General features: G+C 44.8%; 1 protein-coding gene across 3 annotated transcripts in view; it reads right to left on the reverse strand.

Annotated features, from left to right (window-relative positions):
- LOC8030389 (SWI/SNF-related matrix-associated actin-dependent regulator of chromatin subfamily A containing DEAD/H box 1) overlaps positions 1 to 12,244 on the reverse strand; it is a 38,012-nt gene that overhangs the window by 1,956 nt on the left and 23,812 nt on the right. For all 3 annotated transcript variants that reach the window (XM_029987067.4, XM_040501957.2, XM_040501956.2), the window contains exons 15-16: positions 10,499 to 10,617; positions 2,660 to 2,842 (exon numbers count right to left, since the gene is read on the reverse strand). In XM_029987067.4, the coding sequence (XP_029842927.3) occupies positions 2,660 to 2,842; positions 10,499 to 10,617 (302 nt within the window). The remainder of the gene's footprint in view (positions 1 to 2,659; positions 2,843 to 10,498; positions 10,618 to 12,244) is intronic.

Genomic DNA, 12,244 nt, shown 5'->3' on the forward strand with positions numbered 1-12,244 from the left:
GCTTCAAAAGAATATAGCTGGGCACTGAATGTTACTGCTTAGGTTAGTGCCCCCAAACAAGAGATTTCCACCACACTACAAGCAGTTTTGATAACAGCCTTTTGACACTAAGCAAAAAACGAAACACCTGCGCTCACTTAATGGGACTAACACTGTTGCGCTATGTTCCGTTGAAACTTGGGCGAGTTGGCTTTGCATTGTGAAATTAAGAACAGTGCAAAGAAGGATGGAAGACGAGTGGATGCACACGGACAGAGCGCTCGCTGACTTGCAACTGTTGTTTTATTGAAAGGACACAAAAGATTCGTGCAATACTGGAGACATTAACAAACATACGTCATCTATTTTTAACATGCGCCAAATTCTCGGAGAAACACCTGTTTCTGGTCGTATAAAGCCATAGACGGCGCACCGATACAAGGTGTTGCTGCAGTCCCATTTCAGAGGGAACGGCGATGCTGGGTGGTAGGCATAGAACAAGATGATGAAAGAAATTTAAAGAGGTACATTTTATTTCAATGTTAGGAGGGAAGTTGTATCAGTGTGCCGTCTATGGATTTATACGAGAAGGAACTGGTGTTTCCCCGGGAATTCGACGCATGTTAACAAATAGATGACTTTCTATGTTTGGGAACGTCTCGAGTACCAGAACAATCTTGTGTGTCCTAATAAAATTTAATGCTGCCAGAAGCAGCAGCAGCGGCAGGGAGTGCGGCAGCGCGCCGCACAGACCGCTTTGGCTTGCTCGTGACCACTGCGCTCCGGCGGTGACATCACACTCCCCCACTGCGCAGGCGCGGCACTCCCGCTGGCTTCACGGCTTCCGTGACGATGCATCTGTGTTGCTGTGCTCTTGGCCAATCGGACTTCGGCTGCCGTTCCGCACAGCCAGTGGGAATTTAGCTGCCATTTTTTGCTGCCACAAACGGAATTTAGGTGCCGTTTTTCACTGTTACAGACAACGCCGGCTTTGCTCCATGGGCTTCCCCCCCCTCCCCCCCCCCCCAGTTAATGCTTTCACATTAAAATAACAGTAAATCAGCGCTCTGTCTCTGTGCATCTACGTGCCCTTAGTCAGTCTTCGCGCACTTTTTTAATTTCGCTATGCTATGTATGCACTTTTATGACATGGGTCCGTATTAGTACTTTGGCAAATGCATTTAATCAAATGTTTCGGCGATTGGCAGTCGCTTTGCGATTTCATCAAAAAATGTTTTAACGCCTGCAAGTTACAAAAAAATGGTGGAAACGCTAAAACCACAGCTGCTGGAATCAATTGGTAGACAAAGTGGATGTTTGCCTTACTCCCACAAAAGCCTGCTCCTTAAAGTGTGCGCCAACAGTTTCAGAGTGACTATTAAACAACTACCAAATGAACTTTCGCAAAAACAGGCTTGATCGTGCTGACAAAGACCAGGGAGTACAAAAAGCGTCCCACACATTTTTTTTCATTTTGTTTATTTTATTATTTACTCTCTGCTCTTATTTATATTTATTTATATTGTTATTATCTTTATATTCATAGCCTGCCGCTCTCACCGGCATGTTTGCGTTTGAATAATATCATTTACCCTTTCAGACCAGCTGTGCTAGTAACTGTAACTCGGTGGCTATAATTTCTGGCTGCCACCGCATTGACCCAGGTTCAAGCTTTGTCAGGGCTTCAACTTCAGGTGTAACCTTAACGTCCCAGCACGTCACTTGTTCACGACGATCGCTATGACGCTCGTACAGTCGACTCATGAATTCAAACTCTCTAATTCAAACTTGCGGATAATTCAAACTAACATGCAGGTCCCATCCTATGCGTCTCTAATGGGAGGATACTCCCGGTAATTCAAACTCTGCTTTATTCAAACATATTTTCGGTTTCCTCAAGCTTGAATTAATGAGATTCGACTGTACAAAACGATTTCCCTCGTAGCAAACAACTCATAAAACAGATTTTGCGTTAAAATTTGCTGCGCTGCGTGAAGAGATGCCAGCGTCCCGTCCTGTTGAAAGGAAATCTGTATGCCCAATTCCTAGGCTTACACTGTACTAAGCTGCTGTGGAGGCAAGAACTGCACCATGCATCGCTTTGGTTTTTGTAATACGAGCACACTGCATCGCTAATGGCTGCAGAGATTATTTTGTGAGAAAGGAAATAAGTTAATTTAGGTTTCTATCGGCCAAGCCGCATCTCGCGAAGAGAGAAGCTTGAATAGCGGCCGTGAGGGGAGGAAGTTGAACGGCTCAGTGTTGCAGTTGAACGGGCACTGCCGAATCTGCGGCGCGTATTTGTCGCGAGTACATCGATTTTATAAGCTTCCGACAAGCCTCCAATGTGCCGTTAAGCCTCGTCTTCTAATCGTTTTACAGCCTCACACACAAAATGCCTTAGGTTTTGGCACTGTATGCTAGGTGGCAGGCACCAGCTTGCAAATTGTAAATCCAAACTCGTTGAAATCGAGGTTCCAGAGGTTCTGGTATGAAAACACGCGTTCACGTTCTGTAGGTTTACGAGCGACCGTGACAGGCTTTCAAGCGAGTGGCTCATAGTCCAGTGCCCGTGGCGTTCACATGCGTTCTCTGCCCTAACAGCTCCAACCGGCAGTTTCCAAAAAGGGTGGATTCCGGGAAGATCGTTGGGGTTCTTGGTTCGGTCGCCGGACCCCACCTGCTTTGTCCCAGCCTGTGGCAGCGGTCCTCGGCCTGCTTGTCGTTGTAAGGGTTGAAGTCGACGTCGTGTAGCACCACCACGTTGGCTGATGCCAGGTTGATGCCCTGTCCACCTGCCCGCGTAGACAGCAGGAAGGCCAGGATGCTGCTGTCCCCGTTGTACTTGTCGATCAGGTCCTGCCTGGGAAACACGGCCAAGCAACTCGGTCAGCCTCCCTCCCTTCGCGTGCGGTGTTTGCGTGCGGTCTTGCCGCACGGTCCCACTTTGCAGGTTGCAAGAAAATGGGGTAGCAGCTGGCACAAAAAAGACGAGACACGAAGAAAGGGATAAATTCCAGGGATCGAAGGAAGCCCGGTTCAGGAATAAAAGAAGCTTAGAAGTGTTCTAAAAATGAAAGACAAACTAAATTTGCCATCGATACTCGCTATCCAACGAAAAAACCTCGCGCTACTATTTTTCGATACCGTTTTACACGACCAAATGATAATCACAAGGAAAACTACCTGATGATGCGGCAATATTTCTCCCAGACTAAACCACTCGTCTAAAACAAACTCTGTTCCACTGTCACGCATCAAATTTTGTTTGTGCCACAGTAGAGTGGAACCTGCTGCCATCCTCACTATTTCCTGTGCCACGATTCACCATGTTTGTTCTTAAACTCTTTATGTACCTTTCTCCCTGCCATTATGCCCCAAGGGGCACGCACAGCAGGATCGAGCATAAATAAATAAATAAACGTAACAGTGTTCTTGTTTAGACCAAACATAATTTAAGTAAAGGGCACCCAAATTTAAGAGATACAATATATTTGGGACAACATTATGCACACACAGTTGTGGGCACCGGGTCAAGTGTGATGAAATAATACTGATTACCCAAGATCCACTAGTTAATTTCAGTGATGTGATTGCTGTGCCAATTGCGCCAAACTGCGCCATGCTACATTTCACCGAAATATGGGTAATCTGCGCCAAGCCTGCGCCAAAGGACCAATTTCGGTCGCCTTTCAAAACCGAAACTAAACTGAGTACCGTAATTGAGCATGCGTGAGCTAGGTGACGCAAGCGACCGCCCGACAGAAATAGGCTGTATCAATCGTCCATCCGGTCTAGCATGGTTTTTCCCGCCGTTCCTCATTTCGCGCTCTCGTGGGTCTCGTCTCGCATCCTCTTGAAAATATTGCCGTCATGTTGTAAAACGAAACCACGTTTTTGCGCATTGGGAGTTACTTGTGATCTGAAGCACTCGCTTCTGAAAGAAACGGCCGTGGCAAAACTATCTTTGGTCCCTGCCTACCAGTCGCCGTGGTAATGACGTCGGGTGTTCCCGTCCACACATTGCTGCAGATATGGCACTTTCTAAAATGAAACATAAGGACCGCTGCAGGGTAATCAGCAATCTTGTCCTTGTTTAAATTAAACGGTATTACAAAAATCCCTCTAGCTCAAAGACTGTTGTGTCAAAGTACTGTTTACCTAGGTTTCTCTCGGTCGGATTTCTTTTGAGAGGGACACTGGTATGTGAAAAGTCTGTTGCAAAAGAAAGTTTAAGACAAGTTAGCTAAAGCAACAGAAGGCAATGCCTGCACGCTGAACCCGCACAGCGCGCTTGTTTAGCTTGAGTTCAGTTGTTGCACAAAGCGCTCCAAGAACTTTTTTGACCCTGACTCGCGATGTCTTGCATTGATGCGCTCAGGTTTTTTTTTTTTTTTTTTATTAGCTTTATTGTTCTTGTTTTGTTTGTGCTCTTTAACCTTTTAACTTAGCTTATGCCTCACATACTGGCCTGACAAGCACGCGCCGCTGGACTGTTTTTCTTTTTTTTTTTTTTTTATTCTGGATTGTTACATTTTGCATACAATTTTGGGGACCAGATGGCGACGGAGCAGAGTGGCAGAGTTTCGGTTTCGATCGAACAGCCGTCTCCGCTCGCATAACGAAGCGCGTGCAACTGCAAGCTGCCGAAGTTGCCCTCACGTGCATGCGAACATGATTGTACGACAGAGGTACCAGCCGGAACGCTTGCAATCCATTGCTTTACATTTGCTTGCTTCTGACGAAAACCTGCCATGTCGGGAACCAGTAAAACGGTGGGAGACGTTTTGGAATTGCTCTGCAACGCCTACAGCACTGTACACTTGTGGAATGTCTCAATGTCTCTTTGGAGACATTGAAAGTGGACATTTATTACTTGCCGAAAGCTAAGCGAGGCGTGCAGCAGCCTTGCAGAAAGTTTCAAAAAGCAAAAGGAAAAGCACCCACCAGTCGCACTGCACCTTTTTCATGTGTACAGTTTCGTATTGCATTGCAGTAGTTACGTGTTTCATCAGTTGGATACTGCTTCAATTTATTATATTATATAACCAGTGAACTTTATGCTTTCATATTTACTGCTAAGCTGGTCATTTTCAAATAAATTTAGTGTGTGCAATTTGGTTCTTATTTATCTATAGCGGGTACATATATATGTCATTTAACTGAAGCATTGCAAAAAAATGTTGTGTCATTGCCATTTCAGTTAACTTGAAAGACTCCCAGGTCGTCTAACTTGACCATAATTTGATTATTGTGGCGAGCAAAGTGCCTTCCTTTGTCCAGAACTTAAAACAAATATTTTTTTTTTATTCTTATAAAAAAAATCTGCACCAAAAACCACTTTTTGCTGCTCCGAAACACTGTTTCGGCTGCTCCAAAGGCCACTTTTGCTGCTCCAAAACACTGTTCTGGCTGCTCCAAAGGCCACTTTTGCTGCTCCAAAACACTGTTTTGGCTGCTCCAAAAGAACTTAGGCCAATCACATCACTGTAATTTCGAAAAATATCGATCTAAGTTGGCATTCGGCATTGGTATACTTTGTTTCACAATAACTTGGCGAACTGTGGAGGCTGTGGCCACCGTAACCCAATAAGAGCGCCGGAGCAAGGCACGTGACAATCTTTTACGGAAGTGCATCACAGGGAGGACGGGGAGGCTGCGGGGCCTCATTACCACCACAGCAACAGCGCCATCCACAACAAAAAGTTGTTCTATGCTCGTTTTTCTTTTAACGGCAACTGAACTTGTGGATTCCATCACTATTGAGGTTATATTAACAAGAAACGACTATTTACAAATTTACAAGTTTAGATTATCCTTAAACCAAAAAAGTGATGCTACATCCGTATCCCCTCCTGATTTTCATCTCCTCATAGCACCGTTAGCACTGTCACTGTCGCTTTTTTGTTGTTGTTCGCTGCTTCGTTGGTTCACACACGAGAAATGGCTGCTCCAAGCGCGTCGGAATCAAAAACTTTCCTTGCTTCACTGGATCGTTTCTGGACACCATTGGGGAACGCCGTCCTAGGTAGGCAAGCCCGACAGATTGTTTTGAATGTATACTCTGTGCTGCGTCGAGAATTGCCAAAAGCGTCGTGCAACGAAGTGCTCGAGAGGATCTGGACGCTGACCAACCTTTCAAGGACGACTTAGCATCAGTGGAAGAAAGAGTAGGTTGTGTCACCAGAAGGTGTGCTGTCAGTAGCATCGCCGAAGCTAGTTCGGATGAGGAAGTCGCGGCCAGCACAGTACCTGCTTGACTCCTTCACCCTCCAAGTGCTGAGGGACCTTGTGCACGAGTACCGTATTTACTCGCAGAATGAACGCGCTTTTTTTCCCGAAAAATCGATGCAAAGTTTGGGGGGGGGGGGGGGGGGGGGGCGTTCATTACTCGAAGTAAAATTTTTGCGTCAGTATTTACTCGCATAATGAAGGGACCTTTCATCCTGAAAAATCGACGTAACTTCTTATTTCTTTGCGGGCGGAGCGCGACCCGGTAACGAAACTGGGCTGTGCAAAAAAAAAGAAAAAAAAGCTCCTCTTTGTTTTCTTTTTTTATCTTTTTCCCCCCCCCCTCCGCAAGCTGTTTCGTTTGCTTAGGCCAGGGCTTCTCCGCTTATCTTTCTTATCTCCTTGCACGCGGCGCGCGACCCCCCCCCCCCCCCCAACCAAACTGCGCTGTAAAAAAAAGAAAAAAAGCTTTTTTTTTTTTTCTTTTAGTTTCTGCTTTTTTTTTTTTTTTTTTCTTCTTGCAGCCTTTCGCAAGCTGTTTCGTTTGCTTCTCCGCTTCTCTTTATCTCCTTGCGCGCGACGCACGCGTTTCGTTTGCTTCTCCGCTTCTCTTTTATCTCCTTGCGCCCGACACAAAAAACCAAATTGCTCTGTGCAAAAAAAAAAAAAAAAAAAGGCTCTTCTCCATGTTTTTTTTTTCTTGCTTCCGTTGGATCTTCTCGAATTTTTTTAACGCTTTTTGCAAGGCGTTTTGTTCGCCCACGCTGCCCATGCATTCACGACCTCGCTGCACCAGGATAGAAAGTGCGTTCATTTCGCGCGCGGGGAGGGGGGAGGGGGTCAAAATTTTGACGTCCGAGTTGGGGGTGCGTTTAATACGTGGGTGAAAAGAAAGTCGAAATTTTGAGAGCCGACTTGGGGGGTGCACTCATTACGCGAGTGCGTTCATTGTGCGAGTAAATACGGTATTTCCGACGGAACGAGAACATACTGTGTGTCAGGTATGTTTTAGGAGCCTAGTAAAAATTTACACAGCTCAGTATTGCTGCAGTGCCACAAAAATTCGAGCGCCACACTTTGTTGACATGTGCAAATTTCGAAAACGGGCGTTCCCGGAAAACTTGATGCAATATGGGTTTAGAAGGGCAAGCCGATGTTATCAGAATCGCACGTACAGCAACGCGTCTGTAATACTCCCCGGCACAAGATCTTATCAACAGTTGCCGATTGATTTTTCGGACTTGGAGCGTACCCCGAAACTGTCCAAATAATCAAGCGGTCTGACAAAATCGATTTCAGCCAAAATATTGAATTTCCGAAGATATTTTGCAGCGTATTGGCCACTTTCCACTTGCATGATGTCAATTCTAAGTTTTCGTGCAACTTCCGTTTTATATTGTTCACTTTTTACTTGTTTGTTGATCTGTTTGATCATGGTGCTGCGCTTCGTCAGCGTCTTCGTTGGTACAAACAGAGAAGTTGAATTTGCGCCATTTGGAGACAATGTTTAGTCCGCTAAGCTCACTTCAATACTTAGCCTACCGGCAAAAAACCTTTGCGCTTAAAGACCACAAGAACGGCAGACGGCCGATCTTCTCACGGTCACACTTGAAAAACATGAACCACAAGAAGAACTGGAAAAGCCATAAGAATGGGCAGGCGGCGGCCATGTTGCCTATAGAGGAACCGGAAAACCCGACTATAGTCTCAACCCAGCTTGTTTATTGCGTAGGATCCAGGCTACAGGGCAAAATCAAGACAACCAAAATGGCGGTGACTAAGCTCGCGGCGGCTGTTAACTGAATAAATCACACAAATTATGTCCGAAATATAGAGCAATAAGCTTTATGGAGTCTGAAATTTTGGTCACTGTTATACGTTAACTTTATGGGGCGAGTGATGGTTCGGCGAAAACGTCCGAATATTCGGACGTGTCCGAAAAATCGATCGGCGACTGTATACCTTTTACCTTGTTCAAAATGATGTCCCAAAATTCTAGCTTAAAATATCCAATTTGCCAGAAATAGTAGGAACGCCTGATATTAAACGGACACACGGGCACGTGGTACTTTGGGGATGTGGGAACTTGACGGCTTGGGCAGAAATGTCGGAGAGAGCGTTGTGGTGCCGTTGCGTGAAGACTCTACTGCACCACAGATAACTCAAGTGACCACCTGGGCTGTTAATCACTACTTTAGTAATGGAGACATTTGCAAAGAGCTGTGCCAATCGGCACTACAGGAGACAGTCTGGCATCACTATTTTTTAAATTCCTCTTTCAGTGCCACCAACATGTTGAAAACGGAGCGACTACGAGTGCAATGCGACGCGTGTCTCTGGCTTGTTGATTATGGCATGCCTAAACTGCATTCTAATAAGTTACGAAGTGCCCAGTAAAATGACAACTCGGTAGATCTGGGTTCTTATTTTTTCAAATTGAGCCAGATACAGAACCGAGATTATGCCGATTTTCACTGAAACTCGGGCTTATGTTTGAGTGTTTTTCCACAGGCAATCAAACTGATATAGGTCATTTGATACAAGAAAAACCACTGTACAGGCAGCTGCGGTAAGGGGTGGAAAGGTAATCTGATAAGCACACATCTTTTTTATGCTTCTCTTCACGTGGATCTGCCTCATTTATAGGAAAAAAGCTGACATACCCGAAAGGTATCCGAGCACAGTACTAAATACAAAAAGGTAACTCTACTTTCAAGGTAACTCTTAAGTTCAAATTTGTTCTTAAAGTCAGTCAACTAACCACAAAAAACTGAAAACAACTTACAACAGGGAGTAGGAGTATGTAAATGCTCACATTTACATTCTCTTTCCATTCCAAACCCCTACCTGGAAAATCACTCTCCTGCGAGTTGTTGATATTTACCACTCTTCTGTAGCGATCTTTATCAGTATACTATTTGGCCTTGCCACCCAAAACATAGCATAGCACCGGATGATGGTGAAAATATTGAAAGTTATTAAATCTAAAAGTCAAAAAAAAAACAAAAAACATTAATGCGATTTGAACTTTTGGCACGGCAAATGTCTAATCCGCCGATCAACCGTTCAACCAACAGCGCTACCCGATCACCTGCATGGTACGAGTGAGCGCTGTAATATACAGTCACGTGATGCGTAAGTGCGACCAGTGCAATAACATATCTTCTACCTAAATCACGTTTAGCACAGACTCTTCTGAACGCAACACTACACAACACGAAAGAAAGATCTAGACATGTTCCTTTTCAACGATATTTCCATTCGGATCAACTCTTTTCCGCAAAAAACATGGCTTTCGATTGATCCCAGCCCTGTAATCGACCGCTGCTGCTCAAAACATTGACCAGGCATTAGCACCCGTTACAGATTCGCGGGTAAATTGAGTGTATGGTTTCTCATGAACTGTTCCCGAAGCACTCGCTAATCTAGCGGACGGCAACGTTGCGGCGGTGGACATTTATCTGAAGTTGGTAGGTTTTGCAGCAGATGACAGCCGGCTCCTCCGGCTCTCACATTTGGCACAGTGACGCAAACGCTCCCGTCGAGTGATGTCACATGCCTCGCTCCAGCCTTTCCACTTTGGTAAAAAAAGGAAGAGCAGCGGAGCTGTACTATATGCCACCATCTATGAGCAACAGTGGCAACCAGACAACCGACAAGCCAGTTGTCTGGTTGCCGCTGCTGCTCATAGATGGCGGTAACTGTCCAGAGTGTTGTGTCGAGATTTATTTGTCCCCGGACACGAAACTGGGGAAACTAACCCTTAACAGTTCCACTTAAAAAAAAAAAAAAAAATTATTGAAAGTTGTGTATACAAGGCAAAAGCACGTCGCCAGTGTGCGACGTGCCTTTGCCTTGACTACAGGACACTTGGGTATCACACCACAGCCAGATTGGCTTTCGATAACTATCTGTCCACTCCCGCAGTGACCACTAACGTCGCTTCGAGACAAGACTTTATAACCTATCACTTGTGTGCATTTTAGTTTCTGAACATCAGACCCTCCCAGGTTGTGCGGTGAACAGCATGAAACAGAATTTAGTGTTCGGAAATCTACAAGCAGCTTGGACGTACCTCGACACTGGGCTATGAATGTTTGATTGGAAGTTAATCATAGATTTTAGGTGATTAGTTCAGAGATGGTCACATCGCGCCCATGTCCCGACATTCGCTCTGCGGTCACAAACATTGTCCCGAAAGCGTGGCTTCATTGTTTGCAATGCTCTTTGTAAAAGATTAATTTCAGTCTCAACGAACCATACCACCAATAAATTCGAAATTCCTCACCTGTCGGTCACCGAGGTGGCCCCGTCAAGCCGTAGCCACTTGTGACCCCGAATGTTGAGGTAGGCTTCTAGGATGTCTAACACCATGGTGAACTGGCTGAAGATGAGAACCCGGTGGTTCTGTCAGGGAGCAAGGGCCACGAAAAGGGCGACGGCGTTAAACAAATAGTAAGGCCATGGGCCAGACCTTCTATTGCATGAGAAGACACCACATTAAAGGAGGCACCAAAGTACTTTCTAAGATCATCTATTTATCTCAATCTACAGCCTCCAAAGCATTCTAAAGAGGCTGAGATTAGATTGATATGCGTCTAATTTCCTCATTATAAACTGGATCATTGGTTATGTCACGCCCGTTTCTCTGCGATTCGGGGCGGAAACCAGAGTCGGACGTGCGACGGCCAATCGCAAGTGGTCGTTTTTCGCGCACGAATCAAACACATTCGAAATTTAGTACCTCGCACAGGAAGCGATCGCTCGCGACTGGCTGTCTTATGCTTGACGGTGCCCTTTGATTTCTGCACCGAATTGCGGAAAAACCGGTACGACACGATCATTGATAGTTTTAAAAGGGGAAATCGGACGCGAACCAATCTAATCTTGAGCTTTTTAAAATGCATAGGGCCCGCAGATTGAGTTACGATAACAAATAAATGATCTCGAAAACCAGTTTAGTGCCCTTTAAGGGAGGACGCTACCCAAAAGGGTCAACTTTTGAACCTTCGGCTTAATATAAATGAAAAAATTTACAGTATATACTGGCAGTTGCGAGGCAGAATGCAGTGCAAAGTTTCATCTGTAGACATGAATTGTGAAAGAAATTACAATGGTTTTTATCAGGAACACACTGGTGTTGTTTAGAAAAACTAGAGTTCGAAAACTAATGGAACAACCAACATTTTTCTCTACTAGATACGCAGCAGAATGTCTTGAGAGTGCAGCTGTGAAAACAGTTCCCAAAAAGTAATTTATTTTATGCTAACATTGGTGCTGAAAAATCAAATAAATTTCTTACCTTTTATCTTGTCGACAGAATCTTAACATATTTTATAAAAGACATCCACAAAGTAAGAAAACAATGCCACAGCTGCCATTGCCCATTAAATTCCACTTAAAGGACACATGCAAAGGAAAAATACATTTTTTTAAAACAGTTTAGATGGAAAAAAGATATCATAAAACGATTTTACAACGAAGAAAACAATTTTTAAGAGCTATATTTACGGCGCTATACAAATTTGTAGTTGGCGCCCACGGGCGCCGCAGAGAAGTGGCCCTTATTTATCACGTGATGGGCCCATATTTGTCACGTGGTGCTTGCGCTCTTTCGGAAGCTTCCTATGGCCTCTAAAAGTAACTTTTTCATTTTTGTCTGAAGTATAACAAAAAACTAAGATTAATAAGTAACTTTTAGAGCCCAAAGGAAACTCCTGAAAAAGTGTAAGCAGACGTGATAGGACGGTGGCGAATCCCCGATGGCAGCGTGGAGAAACGTGTTAAAGCGGAGTCGTACAATGCTCAGTGTGCAGCGGCGGCGTGACTTTGCGGCGCCGGCGACGCAGCGCGGCAGCGCACAGGCCTACCACATGACCAGCGGCGGCTACAGAGGGCGCCAACTACAAATTCGTATAGCGCCGTAAATATAGCTCTAACATATTTTTTTCTTCGTTGTAAAATTGTTTTTGATATCCTTTTTCCATCTAAGCTGTTTAAAAAAAAATGTTTTTTTTTTTTTTTTTGCATGTGT

This window comes from Ixodes scapularis, unplaced genomic scaffold, assembly GCF_016920785.2.
Source record: "Ixodes scapularis isolate PalLabHiFi unplaced genomic scaffold, ASM1692078v2 PGA_scaffold2__306_contigs__length_199485367, whole genome shotgun sequence".
In the NCBI taxonomy this organism is placed as follows: Eukaryota; Metazoa; Arthropoda; class Arachnida; order Ixodida; family Ixodidae; genus Ixodes; species Ixodes scapularis.